We start from the raw sequence: 23,721 nt of genomic DNA on the forward strand, positions 1-23,721 counted from the left end.
GCTTAACTATTAAAGTTAAGCTTCCAAATGCATGAACTGAAATCACACCAGACTGAACATTTTATTCTGACTCCTGCTGCGTTTGCGAGGTGACTCCCTCGGCTTACTCACACATTATTGAACAGACACGTTCAGTTTTTAATTGTAGTGTCTGTTCTCAGTAATCCAGCGGTGACTTTGGGAGTGGCCTCGTGGGGCAGCAAAGCAATGCATTTTGGGAGTTGTAGTCTTTCATCCCCATGAGACAAAAATACATTTTCAGTCTTTTCTCAGTCTAGAAGGCACCAAATTCAAAAATAATTTCACATTTCTACATTAATGACACAGTTTAAATACAAAGCTTAATGCTAAATCACTGAAGTAAACCTTTAATGTAGCATGTCTTATTTAGTGCTTGTTTTTCAGGTAGGTCTATTTCATTTGTGTCTGTTTTTTTTCTATATACACTTGTATAATTAGTTTCTTTGTTCTTTCTTTATTACTGTTTACTTATCTTCAGTAAGTTCAACAGTTTTTTTTTAGTTTTTATTTTCCTAGGACTATTATTAGTTTTATGTGATATATAGGCCTATCGTTATCATGAAATAAAATTACTTACATACAATTTTGGTCATATCGTCCACCCCAAATTCCACTACGCAGCTTTTCCCTTGTGTTGGCATTTTTGTTAAAAATAATAATAATAATGATAATAAAACGTGTAAACATTTATTTGAAAACACATGCCTGGAAACCTTTCAGGTTTGTTTTACCATTCCACTGTCCACGCATCCCTTTTTTAAAACAAACATTGAGGCAATTTCTAGGATGTAATACAGTCTTGATGTTGTGTTCTTCTTACTTAAGACCATGAGAAACCGCCTGGAAATCCCCCTAGGTCACACTAGCAACTACAAAGCCACCCTGGCATAATGGTGGCTACTTTTGCACAGGCAAACACCACTCACATTTTATTCAGAATACTTAAGAATCTATACTACACTGGTTAACTAATAGGCTATTTTTGTATGTTTGCTAGCAAAGCTTGACAGGAACAAGCTGTGCTTGTGTGATTAATATGTGCATGCGATACAGTGACAGACAGCCGTGAATATGCGTGTATGTGTGTGTGTGTGTGTGTGTGTGTGAGAGAGAGAGTGAGTTAGAACAGTAGCAGGTTTAATGAAGCTGTAGTGGGCGGTGGTGACTCTGCCCGCACTAATGAGAACACACGGAAACCACACACATATATGCAATGAACAAACACATGCAGCAAGGGAACACAAGCTTGTCTGCTTCTAAGAAAGCTCCAGGGGAACTGGCAAGAATTCCACAACGCACAACAAAGACATCAAACATCAACAGCACTGTTTGACTGCTTGTTAAAGCCAGATGAAACCCAAAAGAAAGCTACCATGACCAAAACCCTTAATCCACAACACTGAATCCAGTCAAATATAAAAGATATGCAAAGTTATCAGGCACTGACTATAAAAAATCTCATTAAAGTTCTTGTCACAAAATGGACATAACTGTTAACTTCAGAAAAGAAAAGATCAATTTATCAAACGTTCTAGCACACTTTGCGGGTCCAGGATGGAGAAGATATGACCATAACTCTCTCCAAGTGTTACTGCATTCATCAACAGAATTGAATAAGATTTCCTTGTGAAATATTCATGACTGCATGACTCAAAGCTTGCTCAACATTTTTAGCAGATGGGTCAGTACTGTCTGGGTACCTCTTTCTCCCGGTCTGAATTCACATGCCGGAAAGCCCTATGGTCCCCGGCTGCACACACACACATCGAACGGAAAAGCTACAATGCTGAGCATTACTGTGCACGATGTGTTCAGACAGACCGTTTCCTTAATACGAGAGGGTAAAGAACTAAATGGAGCTCTATTCCTGGCTATCATTATCTTGAAGAGAGGATGTGCAGCATGTTAATTGCAATCAGCTGGCTCTTCAACCCAAATATACATTCTAAAACTCAATAATCAGGTAAACTTATTTTGCTCATAGTCTTACTTAAGTTTTATTTATTTATTGCAGTGAATTGAACACTTGCCCTGTAGTCAATGAAAACTAAATATTAAGAGTTTTTACGCTTTCCAAATGAAAGTCAGGGCTTTTGAAGACTCCAGAGACAGAAGACCAGATATTTAACTCCTATTACCATGGTTAACAACTCAAAAAGACAATAAACTAAAGAAGTCTTTGAGCACAATTCACAGTAAATATCAGAATATCAGATATTTTCAGAAAATATCAACCAGATGGTTCCAATCAATGGCACTGTGATTCGTTTTTTATTGATTTGATTCATTCGGATAGTGTAAATACAGTAATATTGTGAAATATTGTTATTAAAATGGTGTTCTTCATGTTCAATCATTCTAGCTTCCCCAACACCGGCAGTAAGACTGTACTGCTAAATTATGTCCACCGATTCATGATCCTCCAAAAGGAGCAGAAAGGTTGTGTGTAGCAGTGCTGATGTGGGAGAGAGTATTGGGTAATGTTACTGAACACTGCTGGCCTTTAGTTCTGAGATGCCCACTGGTATAGACAGATCAAGTGTGTTATTATACAGCCCAGTGATGCCAGAGAAAAAGAAAAAGACAAATAGAGCTCAGTTTCACTCCTCTACACACATCCACCCCCATACATACTCTCACATGCAGGATTCTACACACACTGGCATTAATCTCTTCCCACACATGCGCAACCCCTCACACTCCCACACTTGCATTCAATCATGTCTCAAACACAAACTGCAAAAATATTACTATAAATGCTCATGAAACAAATCATCCATATGGTTTTTGGCTTCACTTGCAAACTTCCTCTCTTTCCATCGCCAGCATGTCCACCCCTGCATCCTCTGCATCATGTTTACTGCCAGCTTGATGCGCGAGAACACAGCTTCCTTCAGATAAATCCATTACAAGCTGCAGGGGAAAGCAGAACGCTACCTCCTCCAGACAAGTAGCAATTTTCCAACATAAGAAAACCCGGACGAGCCCCCAACTAAATCTTTATATGCATCTCTGCAAAGAATAGAGAACAGCCAAGGATTATCTAAATTGGTCAATTTGCACATGTTTCAGAGCTTCGTTCTGTGGTCTTCAACAAAGTTTGTGTATACGTGGAGATGACTGTCACAGGCAGCACTGCCCCACCCTGCTTTTTTAGGACACTTCCTGCCATGTCAGCAGAAGGAGGAGGGGGAAGTGAGGCTGACAGGTGCAGTAAAAGTTTCTTACATATTAAACACCTCACACTTCTCAATAGACAAACTCTAGATAGAAAACTGCAGCAAAAAAAGGAGTGGGACAGGCATACATAATACAGTCAAACCAAAAATTATTCAGATACCAGATATTATTTTGTATTATTAGTGTATGCAGGACACTATAGTTCACTTATAGCAAAATAAAAGTAAACTGTGACATATACCCAACAATTATTCATACAGTGCTACCAGTAAAATTGATACAAATTTGACCTGACCATGTTTTTCTAAAGTGTTTTTTCTTTAATTGTCAATGTGAACTTTCACACCACAGACTGAACAAAATGAAGCATTGCTTGGTCATTGGTTGACCTAAATTGGTAGTATCTAATTGTGCCCTTAAATAGAACAGCTGATTGGTTGATTATAATCTATTACATCCTTTTCTATGAAAGTTATCTGACATTATCAAGATTAATTTGTTCAGATGCAGTTTAACTCAGTTCTTGACATATTTTATTACCATTTTCTGAACCACAGTGAATAATTACTATAGTGTCTGAAAACATTTTTGTGATATATATATATGAGACATAATAAGAGTTCATCATCCTATAAGAATAACCAGAAATATATATTCAGAACTGAAAACTTTCTTGTTAGTCCAAAAACAGCTTTTATTGTAACCAAGCCCAGAGAACGACTCATTGTGGAACCTGCCTATCTATAGACCGGAAAGACGGCCTCTGCAGAAGAAGATCAACACCTACTTCATGTGCTTATTTATTTTCAACAATGTAACCATCTCAGTTGAGCATTGCAAACTTTGCAAACACTTTTACTATATGGACTTATGCAACAACATGCAAGTGCCTGTGTTAATTCTAATGCCTGATTTGTGATGTGAACAAATTATATATAGAACGCTCCCTTTGCAATCGCTGGAGCTGTCAATCAAACAGTGCAAGTTTATCAGTGGAATTCTGGACTCGTGCCAAAACTCCCATAATAATCAACGAATCTCTTATTTACATTGTGTTCGCACTGTTAGCTATGATGAAGGCATTCGTTAGTGTGCAGATTTGAGATGAACCATGGTGTAAGTGCATGCCACAATAAATGTCCACAAAAGAAAACAAGCACACTAATAAACTAATCTAAACTTTAATCTTCAGAGAGAATAAAAAATAGAGCATTTTTTCGCAATAATTTTACGCATTTTATGCTGCTTCTATGGCTGTCAAAAGACCTACACTGATTTTTGATAAGCCACCTCTATTACTTGCAGAAAATCACAGCGCGAAACAACGAAAAATATCCTGGTGTGGCAATTCACAGATGCCACCTGTGCAGCACCATGTGACACTCACACATGTAGAGTACACACAAAAGTTGCCACTCACAGCATGCTCTTACCTTCACATTGGACCTCAGAGCACAATAACATGCAAAAAACATTGCAGGTATTGTGTGGCATAAGGATTGGTGTGGCAGCAAAGCTTCTTAAGAAAAGGTAAAGATGAGGAAGAAAAGAGTCAGAGGCGGATCACATCCCTCGATATGCGCTCCCAGCAGAGCATTGCGCCGGCTTGCCGTATCGGTCTCTCTGGGCTAGGGACTCGTACACACACATGGGCATCAGGCATGCAGGGAGAAATACACTATGCTTTGTTGCTGGATGAGGCATTTCAGCTGACAGCAGTAGGAAAGGCACACCACCGAACGGGGGATTCTCTCTTTCTGTCTTTTCTCTCTCCATCTCCCTCTCTCCCTCTCTCTCTTTAATACAGCAACAACAAAAAACGAGGCTGGCACTGAGAGAGGGTGAAGATTTTGGATGTTATTTAAAACTATATCTGCACCGGATTTAATATGCACATACTGTAAAACAGCATCAGGTAGAAAGCATAAGGAATGGCGGAATTTATTTTAATAATTTCCACTTGTGCACAGACACCCTGTGCGGTTATGTAACACCCTTTAAGACTCACTCTCTCACTTGGCCAGCCGTAAGCAGCGGGTCTGTCGTTTAAACCACAATCTAGAACACAGATTGGGAATGTTTGTATGAGGGTTTGATGCACATTTGAATATGCCACAACACAATGCATACAGTGAGTTTACCCACTGGGTATTTGAGAATGCATAGATCATGTGTGGCATTAGATTGCAAATCAGAAGTGAACTTGAGCAGCGGAATCATAAAAATAACCTACATCCTGTTTTTCAAGTCCATAGAAAAAAATGCATATTAAAGTTGAACTTCCATTGACCCCCTTGGAGTCAATACTTTGTACAATCCCTTAAAACTTATCTTCGATTACTAAAACGGCTTAAAGTAACTTGTAACTCTACACCCTTGCTTCATTTATTATACGGGGATCTATGAATATGTAAATGAGCCCCGCCTCCACTCACTCATACAAGCTCATCTACAAGCTGTTATGTATCGTTGGACACATAACAGTAATTCATATGATTAGTCTTTTGCTTGACAACGTTATCAAACAGCTAGTTATGGGTTGCTAATGTTACACAAACCATGTTCCTTCTAACAATCAGCATGCGTAAAAGCGTTTAGAACAGCTCAGAATGTAAGTGGAGAAAGACAGAGTTCATTGTAATATATAGAGGTGTCAATTTACACGAATTCCCATGAATGAGCGTCCTTTAAATAAACGATCAATTAATTGTTGGCCTTATACTGCAGGATGCATCTACAGCAGTGGCTTACAGTCCACATCATGACAGGGTGTGCAAAACTGCTCAAAATGCCATATTCCTCACCAAATGAATGAGAATGGTTTTTAATCTAAATAAAGGGCTTTAGGATTATAAAATGAGTAAAATGATCACTTAATTAAGTTACTTATTAATAAGTAGATTTCACCAACGCCGCCTCAGATCTATTTCAGATTGTGTGGATGCGCTCTTCCTGGAACAATGCGCTGATCACGGTAACTAAACCCAATGAATTCACAATGATTTATTAAAATAGTGTTCTCATTAATGTTATGTAATATAACGGTCCCAATCATAGTTATTATTAATTGTGCATTGCTGTTTGAGCTGCGCGCACTAAACTGAAGCGCTGAAAACTGGTACACTGAAGTTCTCTGTTAATTTAGCCTGCACAAAATTAACACAATACTACAGCTTGCATTTGCACAAAATAAAAGGCTGCAAATGCACACACAACAAAATAAAAAACAAAACTTAGTCATAATGAAGGTGTACCTCCAGGTGTAAAAATAGTCCCAAACATAACTCCGGTGCGCTTGCTTCAATTTTCCTCCTGTGTTTTGCGGCACGCACATGACCCTACTTAATCGGTGAGCTATACGTCTTATCGATTAAATACAGTATTGACGATTAATCGATCATCGATTAATCGTTAACATCCCTAATAATATACATCATATACATAATTCGCCCACTATATTGCTAAATGTACCCAGATTTTTATATCCACTGTTTTCTCTTGAGACTCATCCGCTTCAGAGCGGCCATAGTTAATGATATGTTAAACCCCACCACACGTTCACGTTACTGGTTACAAGGTAGTTTGTGACGTAAAAGTAACCGGCAATTACAAACCGATTTCTTTGGTTCACTGCAGTTTTAAGGACAAAATACACAGCAATGTTGTTGACATTTGCACATGGTTTGTCTTAATGCATAGTAAAAACACCACACAGACAAACAACATTAATGATTTGATTTTCACCAGTGGTGGTGAAACATTTCAGGGTGCAGATTCTTTATGTCTGGAATCTGGATCTGAGATACATATCTGCAAGGCGTTTTCCCATGTACTGGACATCAGTTCCTCCACACTGCACTGCCATATAACAAACACAAGGGGGCAGGAGTCTAACTCAATATGTACTCTACATCTCTTTCTACAGTGGTGGACACATGTTAAGTGATATATAGGTATTACACAAACTTTGCACAGCCGGATCTCAACTTCCTGTCAACCATGCAAACACTTGAATCACTTTGCTGTGAATGTGTTAATTGAGCTTAGCGCACAAGCGTCCCACTAAGGGTCAAATGAAATTAGAGAGACAGACAGACTAATGACTCACAGTCCTTGAGAAGAATGAGTGTACTCAAATGAAATCACACCTCTCAAAACCTCCACAAAAAAGAAAAAAAAGAAATAATACAGTCATACTTCATTGGATTGCTCATTACTTGACATGGCAAGGTCCAAATAAACAAATAAATAATAATAAATAGTTTATGTATTGATGGGTGTGTTTAAGTGTGTGGATAATAAATGTTTCTTCTGAAGGGTCATGTGACACCGAAAACTGGAGGAATGGAGGAAAATTACATAAATACAATTAAATTAAATTAAATAGTAATAATTTTCACAATGTTACTATTTGTTTTTCTGTATTTTTAAACACTGTGTTTTCTTTATTTTTCATAAGGCTATGCTCTTGTTTTACACTTATGAAAATTGTTTTTAAAGCTGCAGTCTGTAAGTTTTTCCTCTTTGTCGCCATCTCTGTTTAAACCTGAAACCCCTCCCCTCGAACACAGATGAGCCAATGGCAGTTGAGTATCAGTTTTGCTGGGACCAGAGCTCGGACATCTTTAGGTTTCAATGCCATACATAAAGATTGGAAGATGTTTCTCTACAGAAGAAATTGATTTTGGAATATTTTTAACCAGAAAAAGTTACAGAGTGCAGCTTTAAAGGGGTGATGAATTGAGAAATCAACTTTCCCTGTAAGTTTCAGAGCTGAAAACTACCTTTTTAGTCAAAGAAAAGCTAGACACCAGGTCCATGAAACGATTGTGGGCTTCATCGTTACGTCATCACATTACGAAACACACCTCTACAGAACGTGTAATTCAGTAGCCCCGCCCACCGACTCATGGAGCTGATCGGCTCACTAGCCAGCAGCAATAAACATGGAAGAACACAGTCGCTGCAAAAGCTTCTTTCGGATCATAATATTAGGAATGTGTGATACTTCATTTATTTTTAATGAAGTTCCAGCTCACGTGGGGAAGAACGTTTGTGTGTTCACTTCATTTAACTGCGGAATCGTTTGTAAACTTTTTGTGTGTGTGTGTGTGTGTTCATGACACCTTTAAATAAGTGAAAAGGAGTGAAAAATCTTTGTTGTAGCATACTGACCAGCAATGCGTTACCAGGGCAATCCCATTAATGGCATCAAACACTGGTCAATGCATTGAATCAATGCCACTGGTCTGGATAAAGTGAAACATCGGCTTCAGCATCACCTCGGCAACGCATTGCTGGTCAGTTGAGCCTTGGTGCTCAAAGATAAAACAATTTCATCACCTAGTTTAATTAAAAAATGAATTTGTGTTTTTAAACGTATTAGTTGAACTAACAGTTTAACCCCATGCCTGTCAAAGATCGCAGACGGCCTCAGATTACTATTGTTCAACATCCACTGCTCATTAAAACATCCCACTCTTACTTTATCTGAACAAACTCAGTATCATTAGACAGAATAAAGACTCTAGCTCTAATTTCTTAATTTATGTCAGGAGTGCATTACAATCGATACGTTATAAACAATATTTTGAATGGAATATCACACGCACTTGTTTGCAGCAGCTCAGTTGTGTTCACACAGCTCGCAAAGAACAGCTTTCAGTTTAGCTCTTAGTTCAAAAGTGCTCATATTTGGAGTAATATTGATTTATCATCACATGTTTGCAAAATATTTCATCATATAGAATACCATTTCTACTAATTTCTCACTGAATTATCCGATCTGATAGAGCTAAAGCCTGTATAGATCTCTCCGTGTCTCTCTCTTCATGATATGCGTCATACATCAGTCATCAGGCGTTCATTTGCTCACTGAGCTGTCAATAATCTTACGTGCTCAATACTGCCCTCCGCATGACGCGCTCTTCCTGTGTGTTTACTTCCTTATTCTGGCTCATTGAAGAACTAGCCAATTCTACATTTCTACGCGTGAACTAAGAAACTAATAAACACGCGATAACTATGAAATAAGGTTTTTGTGTGATTTTTCCTGTGATTTTGGCTATTTTATATAAATAATGGATATTTACATTATGACTGCTAACAGGTGTAGCGATTAGCTCCATATAAAATGATAAATATAACATGTTTTAAAATCACCATATGAATGAAATCCCCATTATATCGCGACAGGAAACTCATACAAACACTCGGCGGTGGTCTGAAGTGACCTATAGAGTGAAGATATAATTTTAATCTTTTAATTTGTGTTATGTAGCTTGATGCTAACTGAAGCTCTAATGCACCTGTTGGACCAGGAGCTTTGTCTATTTTGTTACAATAATTCACATAGTGCTTTTAGTTTAGTTTTTAGGTTTTTTTTTTAGAAAGACTTTAGATAATGTGGACAATGAAATACTGTGTTGTTAATGGGCCATTTAGGCAGGCATACATGTTATAATGGCATTGAATAATGGCTGTTAAAAAAACGAAGTTTAATAACAAAAGAATAATGAGGATTACGTCTCATACATTCAAAAGTGTGACACGATCGTCAAGACTGTAAAAGTGTATGCAGGCCAACAAACATATTTCAGTAAAAACGTTTTTAAAAAAAAATTCAGACATGGTCTTAGAAAATGTTTCATACAATTCATAGTTTTAAACAACATAGCCTCAGATTTTAAATAAAGTGTCAAGGTAAAAGGTAAAGGTAAAATGACCACACTTGTGCCTTCACTTTAGTTGTAGTTATAAGTCGTTATACTACATTCACATAATATTTTTATACATGAAGAAAAATATTATAAATATTTAAATTTTTTATTTTTATGTTTTAGCCTATATATCTCTATATTATTAACTGTCTGAGTAATTCTGAGTATTCAGCTGTAAACTCTCAAGTGTTGGCTTTCTGCTACCCGCTGTGTTTAGTTTCGCTTTTATTGGTACACTCTAAAAAATGCTGGGTTAAAAACAACCCAAGTTGGGTTGAAAATGCACTAACCCAACAATTGAGTTGTTTTAACCCAATGGTTGAGTTGTTTTAACCCAGTGGTTGGGTTAAATGTTGCTTAAGACAACCCAATTGCTGGGTAAGAACAACTCAACCATTGGGTTAAAACAACTCAATTGTTGGGTTAGTGCATTTTCAACCCAACTTGGTTTGTTTTTAACCCAGCATTTTTTAGAGTGTAACAGATTATGTCCCCGTTTGTTTTTATGCTTTTATGTTGTTATAATGCCATTGACTATAAGGTTCATTTGTGAAGTCCATAAAAGTGCATCCATTTATCATAAAACTGCTCAACACTGCTTAAGAAAAATATCCCTATTTAAAACTTTATAGACCAAAATAACTAACTTCCGGCGGTCAGCGTTACGGAAGTCAACTTGTGGCGAAAGAGTAACCCCTGACCCTTGATGCATGCGTATTAACGAACATGGAAGCCCAGAGGATAGAGTAAAACAAAACACTGGTCATGAATTAGAAGTCCAAAACAAGAATTTTTAAAGAGAAATGGAGGAGGATTTCAATACAAAAAAAAAAGAGGGGCTTGAGTCTGTTGCCCACCCTATCTGCGAGAGCCGTCATTGCTTGCGATGCTCCTATATCGCGTCAGGGGTTATTCTTTTTGCACCTTTATTAATCCCCGGAGCCGTGTGGAGCAGTTTTATGATGGATAGATGCATTTTTATGGACTTCAAAAAATTAACCATCAAGTCACTGCCATTGTATAGCATAGAAGAGCCAAGACATTTTTAATATAACTCAGATTGTATTCATCTGAAATCAGAATATCATATATATATATATATATATATATATATATATATATATATATATATATATATATATATATATATATATGCAAATCAGCGTGCCAGTTCAGAGCAGGGTGGTGTTGTGAGGCGCAGGCGAGTGCCAGCATGCAGTGGGAGGCATCGGAGATGCCTTAGAGAATATATTTTTGGTGCCAGCCTCCCTGTTACCAGGGAAACTAGTTGTTCTGTGGTTAGCAGCTTTACAGTATAGATGAGCTCACAAGAAAACGAGGGAGAGAAGGAAAGAAAAGGGGAGAGAATGAGGGGGTGACGAGAGAGAGGGAGTGCTGAAGGCTGAGGGGGTGGAGAAAGAGAGAAGGTGAGAAAAACAGCGGAGGCAACTGAATTCACAAATTAGCCACTGGGAACTGCAGCTTTAGAAACAAAAATAGCTTATATGTGAGAGAGAACACCAGATACTGTGTCCGAGGCCAGTTTCAGAGGGGGCATAGAGACTTTTCACCTAAGAAAACTTCACTTCACTTGCTGTGACCTGACGTTCAGCCTTGGACAGAAATAGATGCAGAAAGACGCACTGGACAAAAAGGGATGTATAAGCTAAAACTGTGGACAGGACGAGAGAGACAAGCAGGGAAAGCTGCACTGAAGCCAAAACACTTTAACAAGCACAAATATATCTCCTCCCAGAGGCAGCTCCTGCTGAAGCAATGAGTCATACACTCTTGCTCATGCACATACACACGCTCCGTCATTCTCCTCCTTTAACACAGATACACGTTAAAACATTTGAGGTTACATTAAAGGTGAAGTCTGTCATTTTTTACACCACTAGTGTCACCAAACAGAATTGCAAAAATATATATGACTGTTTACATTACACATCCAGCCAACTGTCATTAGTCTGAAAAATCTGAAGTGTCATTTTATCAGCTACAATACTCTCTCATACCCCGGGTTGATGGGAAGAGACAATATAAGCCATTAGGCTGTTTACACGCAAACAAGAAAAACTGCATATAATAATCGCATTTTGAAGAACTTATATTTATGCTTCTCTTGATCATCATTGTATTGCATTTTGCATTGTTCCATTAAAAAAAAAAAAAAAAAAAAAAAAATTCAGACAGTTTTTTCATTCTAAGTATGATAATGGCTAGGACACAGCTCCAGTGCTTTACAGTTCTGCATTATAAGTAACCCTATAGCCAAACGGTCTAAATAATCTTTTTGAGGTTTTAAATCCCTTGCATCAGGGAAAAACTGACATCAGCTTTGAGATGATGTTTTGTACACTGAATAAACTTCAATCCATAACTCATATTTTACCATTTATGCTATAGACATGAATGATGCATCAAATCATGCAAATTACTGAGTTAAAAAATAAATAAATCAAAACCTTCAAAGACTTACACACTTAAGTTTCTGAACTCTATCTACAGACTAGAATATCATAGAGACTTGGGATGGGGTCTTTGTCCTTGGGCCAGAAAGCGACCAGCTAACAACCACCTGAAGCTCGTTGGCAACCACTCAGAAAGACTAAGCAACAGCAGAGCAGCGCTCTGGCAACCGCCCACCCCAGCACTGTAGTGAGCACCAGATTTAAAGAAAGCTGTGTAGCAAATGAATTAATAAAACAGTGTCAGCTTACAAATCATTTAGATATGTACAGTATAATCGACAGTACTTTTAAGTGTGTGCCCAAGAGAAGAGAAGAGCATATCTGTCCATTGTTAGGTCATGCCTTATGCCTCTACATACTGAGAGCTGATCCCGCAGACACACACATGAACTTCACACATGGGGCGACAGAGAGAGAGAGTGATAGAAAGACCTTGTCCTGCAACACTGAAAGGCTTACCAAAACTACATGAGGAAGGAACGCACAAAAAACTCTCACAAATTATGCCATGTAATCTAATAGCCACAAACTTATTTGCACTTATAGTCTCTCTCTTATTTGCACTTATAGTGTCCCATACATTGATTTATTTGTGGTGGCCAACATGGACCACCACAAATAGATTTAAACTTTTTCAGAAAAAAATTCTGGTGGGATTATGTGGGAGAAGCGCTGTCTCCTTTAATAGCGATGTCTCACTTCATGAATATAGTCATAAATGCACCGAAAAGCCCTTGTACTACTCATATACACTTTGCAACAGATATCAGTGCTAAAACTATTTGTGGAAGCCAATACTGGCCTCCACAAATAAATCAATGTATGGGAAACATTGCAATTGATTGCAAATGACTTTGTGATTTAGGTAACGACACATTTCATCCTCTGTTGGAACCATAGTGGGTAACTTCTGTCCACCTTGTCTATAGGCAAGGACTTAAATAATGCAATTTATTTTGAATTAATATCGATTTGGGAATAAAATAAAAAAAGTTTCTCCCAGCTCAAGTAATCAGTATTCATTTTAAAGTTGGCATGAAGCGGAAGTTGCAATACTCTTTTGATTATTAACGTTACTGTAGTATGAAGCAGAGCAGGAGCGAGTGTTGTGAAGCTGAGCAAGGCCGCTGGAGTGATTGCTGAGCAAGCACGCCTCACGAGCAGAGGGACTTTAATTATGACGGGACACAGTCGCTGGCGCCATTTCCGCTTTTCCGGTCATGAGTATGAGGTAACACAGCCATGTTTATCATATTAGACACATTTAAGTGTGTTTAAAATCTGTGCATGTCTTTATCTGTGCGTTCGCTCAGCGGCTGATGTGACACTTGTTGCACACTGCAGTGAGAGTAAAGTCTTTCTGCCAAATAAACCGGAAACCGAGGGTAACGCAGATATGACACAATTGAGCGGCGTCCCGGATCCCTGGTTAAAATAGCAATTTTTTCACAATTTAAAAATAGTAGGAAAACTTTGGGATATTGTAAGAACTCAACTGATCAAAATATATAACACTGGCCTAGTGGTTTTTGGATATTTTACTGCAAAAATACTACATAGAACATTTTTTTTTCATTGTTAAAAAGTGGATTCAGACACACCCTAAGTGTAACTGCTTCATGTGCTTGACCATGTGCTCAGATCGATAAAATAAGGCCCAAATGCTGAATAAAATAGTTTTTTTTTAATTGTATTATTATTATTTTAAACCATACTGACCCCAAACCTTTGAACTTTTGATAGATGGTTAGAGACTCAGGAGCGCCCATTCAAAGCAAGAGATGGTCCATGTATTTAATAATGCTTTAAATGAGGATTCTGATCTCCCTGCTGGGTGTATTTTGTGATAATGACCGGCCGGCTGTATATTTCATAAGCATGCTGTCTGTCTAAATCAATAGATCCGCTGCGGTTGGCTATGAGGATGCTGATTATTCACAAGATGAAGTTCTTTTCATGAACATGTTGCATGTTAAACCCAGAATGCTTTCTTATTCCTCTTAAACCGCCTGTGAGGTGACAACATTAATCCTCTGGCTTAAGTCAAGTCTGAAATACAATGAATGTTAAACCCTTGACAGATGCGCTCCTCTTCAAAACGCTGACAGTGGAAAAGAAGGTGGAAGGCAAAGCTTTACTACTTAACAGTCTATCTAGAATTGAGTTTATCCTGTTCTGCTTTACTTGGTTAGCCTTCTTACATCGGGTTGCGAGGGGCTGGAAATAGGTTAGCTGCATAATTGTCCACACCGGCAAAAACTGCACATGAAGTGCATAGGTCTAATTGTAGCATCATATCATAATTCTTATTTAATGATACTGTGTGGTAAATACAGATTTTGTGTTCTTCTAATGCTACTCATCAAGTGCCAAATGAGAGTAAGAACTGGTTTTGGCATATAAATACTTGCCAAAGGATGGTCATTTTATCACCATTCACGAGCTTCAATGTAATACATGGTTTAAAACTTACATTTTAAAATTTAAATTATAACTCTTTTCCCACCAGAGTATCATTGCCCACCATCATCATTCACCAGCGAAAACATGAAAATGACGGGAAACCGTTGCATCATAAAAGACGGAAAAATTCTGTCATGGAGAAAAAGAGTTAAGAATGATAGTCTGAGACTTGTGATGAATGCTAAACTAAAACCAACAAAATGCGAAACAGAATGCGCCACATTTTTTGGACAGGTAGTTTCACAGAGGGACTGCGATTAACTGCGATTGTCACCAATATGCAGGAAAAAATCATCATGGAGACAAAAAATGCACATCACAGTTTTATAAATTTTCTCAACAGCAATTAGAAAATGACAAAGTGGGCAACCAATAACATTCCCTTACCAATGGTAAAATCACTAATGCATTTCCTGCCATGACTTATAGCCACATAAACGTTTGAGGTCAGTGTCTCTTATGTTCACCAAGGCTGCAATTTCTGTTTTAATATATTTTTAAATGTAATTTATTCCTGTGATGGCAACGCTGAATTTTCAGCATCATTACTCCAGTCTTCAGTCTCGCATCATCCTTCAGAAATCATTCTAATATGATTTGGTGCTTTTTATAGAATTATTTGAAGAATATAAAAGTTCAAAGGTCTTTAACTGTCAATTTTTAAGCAATGTAATGTGTCATAATTAACTACAACTATCGAAAGAAAAAACAATCTTCTGGCAAGTTATATTGTTCATTAGCATAAACAGCTAAACCAGTTTGCCAAGCAGCATAACAACGATCACAAGTGCAAGACACGACATCAAACATGGCTCAACCAATTAGAATTCAGAGCTGGAACATTTTTATAACTTCATCCATAATTTAATTAGTCATAGGCTACGTAGGTCTACATTAACCCAGCCCAGTTTTCATTTCAAAAAGCTCTCCGTCCACACTAGAGTTTTCCAAAAGTTTCTCAGCCACACTGAAACGTCAAAAAGCACTAAATTGTAAAACCTTATAAAGCTTACGAGATAATATAGACGGAACTCATGTTCTCATGCTATTCTTCTGGCAGGATCATTTTATTTAGCAAAATCTCATCCAGGTCCAGGTCACTCACTCTCCATTATACTATATGTTTGGTCTGATACGCAACTGCTCATGTTTTGCCGCAGGACAGCAATAGTGAGTACATTTTCTGTCATCTTTGCAGGACTGCGATATGAAGAGAGTACAAGGTAACGTATTTTAGAAAGTGTGATAATGAATAGCACATTACAGGCACAATATCATGTATGCTATCAACGAGATGCCACTACCAGCACAAAATTGTAAACTAAACAAATCTTTCTATGCATCTCTGGTGGCTCAGAAAACAGTTGGGGGTGAATACCGAGATCCAATTATATCAACCCAGACTCAATATAAAAACACAAAACACTTTGTAGCAGCACTACATGAAAGCCAAGAGACTTGATTGCTCTTCTGTACTTTTTGATAATTATATAGTGGTTTCCCAGTTTGTATAATTTGGATTTCCGAAAGTTTGACAGTTCTGGATAAAGGTCTAATTAAAAGAAAATGAAACTCAGAATTTTTGAGTTTATAAGATAACGACTGAAAATTTCACCAACCCTGTCAAGTCGAGAGATATTTAAAAAGTTTAGGGCTTTCTGAAGGTCAATCAGCTACTCAACATTAGGGTGACACAAATACCAAAGGATCTTGTTCAGGTGTGATTGGCAGGTAAAATTATTGCTGTAAAATGCTATTTCATACGTCACATGCGTTGGTGCGGTACATCTTTTTAAGGCCAAATGCCCCTTTGTAGCTGTTAGCAGGCAGACGGCTTCCTAAGAGGCCTTTGCAAATTACTGCGCTAAATGTTTCTATTCACAGCCTGTCAAAACTGATCCCTCTGACATACTACAGCGTGTCAGAGCGTCTTGTTTTCTGTCAGCACATCCCTAAGAGCCGCCGCGTCTCTTGGGACAACCAGGGAGTGAGAGCAAAGTGACAGCTAAGTTATGACTGAAATGAAAGTTACAGAGGTGCTTTTCAAGAATAGCTAAAACTTTAGCGTCAAATTCTTTTATATATCACAAACATCAATGCTAATCTATTTCCCTTGCTAAGTGCAGGTGGACGATGAATGTCCCTGAACTTCAAAACCTTAATTGTTCAACTGAACAGCTTGACTTGAAGGAACAAAATCATAGATCTATGTGATATATGTATATGAATATACAGAGGTTACACTGGCCATAAAATAAAATGTGTCTTCTTCTGACAGTGACACATTAGAGTACATTGACTGATGTAAGTATGTATCCTGACTGGTATAAGAGATCAGCTGACACCTGTCAAGCTTTTAACGTCACCTCATTTTACCTGATCTAGCCGCACTGAACTCCTCCTGAGGGGATTCTGCTAAGGTAACAGAGAGTTATATAACTTGAACGTGCATCTTAGTATCTTTCTCTCTTTTTTGGTGGAATAAAGTCATGTTTGAGTACATTATGCATAATTTATTTTGTCATAAATATGTGTGAGTCAGTGTTCTGACTCACGCATACTGTATACAACATCAACCTCTGTTACAACCACACCTCCATGCTTGTTTACAGGAAACTGGCAGTGTTAGCCCTAATCCTGATGGACATCTGCCAGATTGGACATTGGTCACACCACAGTGACATTCACTTTTTGTGTACTAATTATAGTATACCTTGAGGACCAAAAAAGTGTACCCAAAAGTGTGATACATCTGAGAAAACCTCTCTTTGGCAATTTCCAGGGCTGTCCTCATTTGGGAAATGAAAATAAATAAACAGAAATAAGGTTTTTGGATGAACTAAGCCTTTAAGTATTATGAGCTAACAATGAGCACCACATTTAATGCATTAAAGGGTTAGTTCACCCAAAAATTAAAATTATCACTATACTGTCCATGTCCAGAAAGGTAATAAAATCATCATCAAAGTAGTCCATATGTGACATCAGTTGGTTAATTAGTATCTATTGAAGCATCGAAAATACATTTTGGTCCAAAAATAACAAAAACTACGACTTTATTTAGCATTGTCTTCTCTTCCGTGTTAATTTTCAGTTCTCAAATAAAGATTTGAATGGTTATGAATCATCGTATTGATTCATGATTCGGATCGCGTGCCAAACTGCTGAAATCACGTGACATTAATGATCCGAATCATCATCAATCAATATGCTGATTCATGACCATTTGAATCTTTATTTGAGGACTGAAAACGAACACGAAAAAGAAGACAATGCTGAATAAAGTCGTAGTTTTTGTTATTTTTAGCGCAAAATGTATATTCGATGCTTCAAGAGACTCTAATTAACCCACTGATGTCTCATATGGACTACTTTGATTATGTTTTTATTCCCTTTCTGGACATGGACAGTATAGTGTGCATACACTTTCACTGAAGGAACAGAAAATACTAAATATAAAATATATTGAACGGAGGTCTTACGGATGTGGAACGACATTAGGGTAAGTCATTATTGACATACAGTTTAATTTTTGCGTGAACCAACCCTTTAAGTATTATGGACAAACAATGAGCAACACGTTTTTAAAGCCTTTATTAATCTAGTTTGATGTATAAATAGTAATGCTCATTATTTAATATATTGGTGTAATATTCTTATCGGATTGATAATGATAATAAAAATATATCGATATATCGTGCACCCCTCTCATTCTGAAAGTGATTTTTAATTTTAACCCAACAATATAGTAATTTATATATAATGGTTGAGTTAAATAGCCCAACTCAGCTAGGACAAAAACCAAAAAATGTGTCCCTTTTTGATCCAGTGAAAAGCATTTGTGAAAATGCACAAATGACACTGCAGAAAGGAAGAATTGAAAATAAAGGTAAATGTAAATTTGCATTTGCATGACTTCAGTCTCAACACCCAGGCCACGCAAATCCCACCTCGGATCCAAGGGTACTCTTAAGAGCCTGGAGGCTGCTGCACAGACACATTCATTAACATACATCACACACTTCATAGCACAAATCTGAGCGCTCAGAGTCTCCCATCACTGGATACACAGCGGACCTCCATCAGATCAGCCCCACGCTCCTCTGCTGCCTCTGTACATTCAGTAGATCAGTTATTACCTCATTAAGCATCTTACAAAAAGTCCTCTTCTAAACTCCTCAGGGTTGTGTAATCATACCACTTTATGTGAGGTGTCAGTGGGAGAACTGGGGCAATCTTGCACAATGGTTTAACAATAAAACCATCACGGTACTGCTGTCACACTGCAGGAATTATTTCCCATAAAACCACAGGGAACCACTTGTTTTTTTTGTGCATATCCTGCAACAGAATCGATTATGTACCCAGTGGGGTTGCCGTAAGTGCATAAGTGAGCATGTAAAAGCTTCTTGCACCACAATATATGAACCACTAGGGGAAATTCCAGCACCAGACAGAATTTTAGAAATAACAACTGCTTTCAGACAGGTTTCTGAAGCATTCAGACAAACAAAGAAGCAAGCAGAGTTTAAATTCGTTTGAAAGGGTTTCAGCGTGCAGTGCTCTCTGCACAGTAAACACTCTCAAAGAACTTCATTCATTTCATTTAATCAAAAGTACAAAAGTTTGCAACAAATTCACAGCCTTCGAAAATAAATTTCAAACAGCCTGCTGTGAGCAATCTTCCTGTTATACACATTCTGAAGGTCCCTGTTTTGTGTGAGCACTATGATAGTATGCAACAAAGGTAATAAAGATCTGTCAGCTACACTAATGAAGGATAGGCATTCTTGATTTCAGTCGAGTTTAGTCTGTGCACAGACATATCACACGTTTGGAACACTAAAAAGAACTAACACTATCTAATATGTAAATCCTTTTAACCCATGAACAACTTTAGAAATGAACAAATGTCTACATGCCCGTTTATAGCAATTCTAATAAGATTAACAGAGTTTGATTCTTTGGGATAATACCATTCAAAAGTTTTCTTTTGTTGTTTAATTCAGCAAAGGATGCATTAAACGAAAGTTACAGAAAAAAAAACTAACATTGTTACAAATATATATATAAATATATATAGCAAGCATTTCTATATATATATATATATATATATATATATATATATATATATATATATATATATATATATATATATATAAATGCTTGATATATATTAAAAAGTTGTTTTGATTTTAAACATAATAATAAATGTTTATGAAGCACCAAATTAATTAAATTTGCATTTATTTGTATAGCACTTTTCATAAGGCATATCGTTTTAAAAAAGTTTTACAAAAAAATGAATATTACAGTGATACATTAGCATACAATTTAGAGTGATTTGTTATCAAAGGTGACTGTGTCCAAGTTATGAATTTCAGAAATGTACATATACAAACCACACAGTTAGCTAACAATGTACTAATAATAAACAATATATTAATATAAGGCAGAAAAAACAGCCTATTGAAATGATTTTGATAAATATAGGTGAGCAGAATATTAAAAACATATTACCGACCTGTTACCAGTTACCGGTCACCAGTAAGGCTATTAAATAGGAGTCCCAAACTAGTTTTTGTTAAAGTAGCCACCACACTAATTTAAAAATATACAAAATAACAAAGTGTAAAATTATGGAAACAACAGTTATACCATGGTGAACACAATGTGAACTGTTAATGAAACATGAAAACTGCTCCTGATGATCAAAATGAACAGGAGCATGAGCTACGAGCTCAGTATAACGGCTGACAAGACAGGAAAGTTCGGTTTTCTGATGTGAGAGAGACTTTTTATTTCATAACAAACTACAAAAAATATAGGTTAGAATAATAACATTGGCATAAAGACTGACAACATATCATCTGACTACAGATACTGAATCGGGACAACAGGTGCTCAATCTCAGGCACTCCGCCACCCGATGTTGTAATTAGGATTTTGAGAAGACAAAGATGTGCTGCAAGACGGTTCCGGCGGAGAGAGCATGCTCTTATGTGCGATCGTTGTATTCACACCTGCCCAAAAAAGCCACACCAAGGGGGAAAACAAACTTGAGTTTGATTCAATCGAACCAAATAAGACAGGCGTGAATACACCCAAAAACTTTTAGTCCTGGTCTGCAGTGAGTGTTAACCCTAAAGGCTTAAAAATATATTCACAACCTGATTGGTCGGCTTTTATAAAGTATATTTCACAACGGATCTAGTGTCCCAGTCCCACTGCTTAACTGGGACACATCTTTAGCTCTGGTACATCTTCAAATGCAAAAAGAGGATTAGGATGGCTCTCAGAGATGCAAAAAGGCTTTTCAACAAACCCTGATCTAGAGATGAGCCTCACATTCACAAGACATTAACCCTAGGCTAGGATTAATTCAGTTATGTGTTAATGTGGTTCCTCCACAGATTGCACCATACAAGATGTGGATGGATGGAAAAATATCAGGTTCTCTCGGTCCGTATCTGCCTATTACCGATGACTACACTCAAGGCCCATTTATACCAAACATGAAAAACGAGAACAATAAAGATTTTTTATATATAAATTTAAAAGAATAGCACAGTCTACACCACAAATATATCAATAACGCCACAGAGAAACAATATGGTTGAAATCACTTTTAGAATGGCTTTTTTTCCAGCAGATGAATGATAAAAACTTTGACAACCAATAAGAAGCCACCCTAATTTAAAGAGCTCAAGAATATAAAGTGGATTACGACTGTGATTATAATAAACAGAACTATACCATGTGTTATGGACACTAATATAGCCATTGTTATAGCTATCTTTATAATCATTGATCGGGCCTTAAATCCATTATACAATTATGTTTAATGAGCTACTAGAACAGAGTTAACCTTCTGCTCCAAACCAACATAAGTTAGTCTAAAAGGAGGTCTAAGCAGCATGAGAATAAGCCTGTATTAGCAAAAGCTGAAATGTAATTCCATAAACAGACACAAACATCATTTAAATCTATTCAGGTTGTTTTTGAATTTAAGATTCCCAACTTTTCCAGTTTTTTTTATTTACAACTATTCAGTCGATTTTATGCCCACCGACCGTTGGCTAAATGTCTGATGGATATGGCACACAAAATGGGAAACCCTTTGGGACTTAGTCAGTAACTATTCAGGATTAGCAACATCCAGAGTAAGAGCCCATATAAACCATAAAGCGTTAAAACTCTTCAAAGCATGTGGGCAATGTCCATTGCAAATACTACACCTCCGCCTAAATGAATGAACAAAAGATTTGCAGACATATTCAACTCTATCTAAAGATCGAGTGGCCTTGTGGGCCAGAAAAAAAAAATCTATGAGTTTTTCCTACGCAGATGAACCCTAGATCCCACACTGTCCAGCGGAGGAGAGGAGGGTGAACAAAAAAAAAAGCTGCCCTGCTGGGGTGGAGGAAGAGATCGTCATTACTTCACCTTTGTCCACGCCACTAAAAACAGCTGCGATGGGGGACTGAACACACGCACACAAACCTCCAACATTACACAGCGTGTGTGTGTGGGATGATATTCTCTCAGCCATAACCTACTGAGCGCATCCTGCAAACTATTACGTAACATTAACTTCCAAGAAGAGAGTGGAGGCAGTCACCGAGAGAGAGTGAGAGAGAGAGAGAGAGAGGGAGAGAGAGTGAGAGAGAGAGAGAGACAGATGCAGATATACTGTTGCATGCATTTGAAGTAGAAGAAGGGGGTGGATGGCGTTGGATGTGCGTGAACACTTCACCATGCCTTAAAATAGAAAGAACTAACACAAAATATTTACAGCATGAGTGCAAAAAAAAAAAAAAAAAAATGACAGTGGCATTGTTGGAGGAAATACTTCCTGTGGATGAAGCACAGCATAATGACTCTCTGCGTGTAAAATATAATTGGCTCTTGTGAGGGAGGATATTCCCTCAAGTCTCTTTCTTGAGGATACAATGACAAGTTTATCCATTTCTGAATCTGCATTTTAGTGCAGAAATCTAAATCAAAACATCAATACTAATTAAGTAAAATAAGGTTTCTATTTTACACTCAAATGGTAATACAAGTTCAAATTTGCATGTAACATTTCCTGATCCTTTTCTAGCCTGTCATAAATTAACAAATGAGTTGTATTTTTAGAAAACTTTGAAATGTAAAATGTTTAAATGTACAAAAAAAAACCTAAAAAAAAAAAAAAACTGAAAATTAAATTTAAATGTAGACAAAAAAAAAAGATTTTTTTTGAAAATTGTGGTATGATTCCATAAATCAAACCACATACCCCTCAATTATCAGTATATTATATATTATTTAACATTATGTATTGGTATTGTATTATTACTATATTTGCGTCCATACTGTACAGGATTATTTTCATTGAATTATTGACATCATTGTATTATAGTAATGTGAAGGGAAGAAAAATAGTTTTTAAAAAAAAAGTATCATAATAAAATTTAAAAAAAAATATTCACCCAATACATGTTTAAAAAAACAAATTGGTCGGAATAGAGAAATGACAATTAGGGGGTGGGTGATATACCGGATTATAGACATGATTAACCAGTAGTAGTTTGTCAATTACTCTTAAAATGACTCATATCTTGATATAAGATTTTGTTCATATCACCCACCCCTAGTTTGAGTGCTTATTCACGGTATTCATAATGAACTTTTTTAAGGTTGAGCTTTAGAAAAAAAAAAAATAATAACTTATGCCTTAGTCCTCAACAGTGTTGAATGTGTAATCAATATAGACTCATAATTTATGTCTCATTGTGAAATAATTATAAACCAATAAAAACACATGGGTTAAACTGCGGCAACGTTATGTCATTGCATCAGCCAGCAGCAACACAGCAAAG

General features: G+C 37.0%; 1 protein-coding gene across 15 annotated transcripts in view; it reads right to left on the minus strand.

Annotated features, from left to right (window-relative positions):
• The window catches only part of dlg2 (discs, large homolog 2 (Drosophila)), a 281,667-nt gene that overhangs the window by 197,291 nt on the left and 60,655 nt on the right, over positions 1–23,721 (minus strand). Inside the window, exon 1 of one of the 15 annotated variants that reach the window (XM_067432631.1) lies at positions 4,635–4,934. The exons of the other annotated variants lie outside the window; for them this stretch is intronic. Coding sequence (XP_067288732.1) covers positions 4,635–4,676 — 42 coding nt within the window. The 5' untranslated portion in view covers positions 4,677–4,934. Of the gene's footprint in view, positions 1–4,634; positions 4,935–23,721 lie in introns of those variants that run through there. 15 annotated transcript variants of the gene reach the window in all.

The sequence above is a fragment of the Pseudorasbora parva genome, chromosome 23, assembly GCF_024679245.1.
Source record: "Pseudorasbora parva isolate DD20220531a chromosome 23, ASM2467924v1, whole genome shotgun sequence".
In the NCBI taxonomy this organism is placed as follows: Eukaryota; Metazoa; Chordata; class Actinopteri; order Cypriniformes; family Gobionidae; genus Pseudorasbora; species Pseudorasbora parva.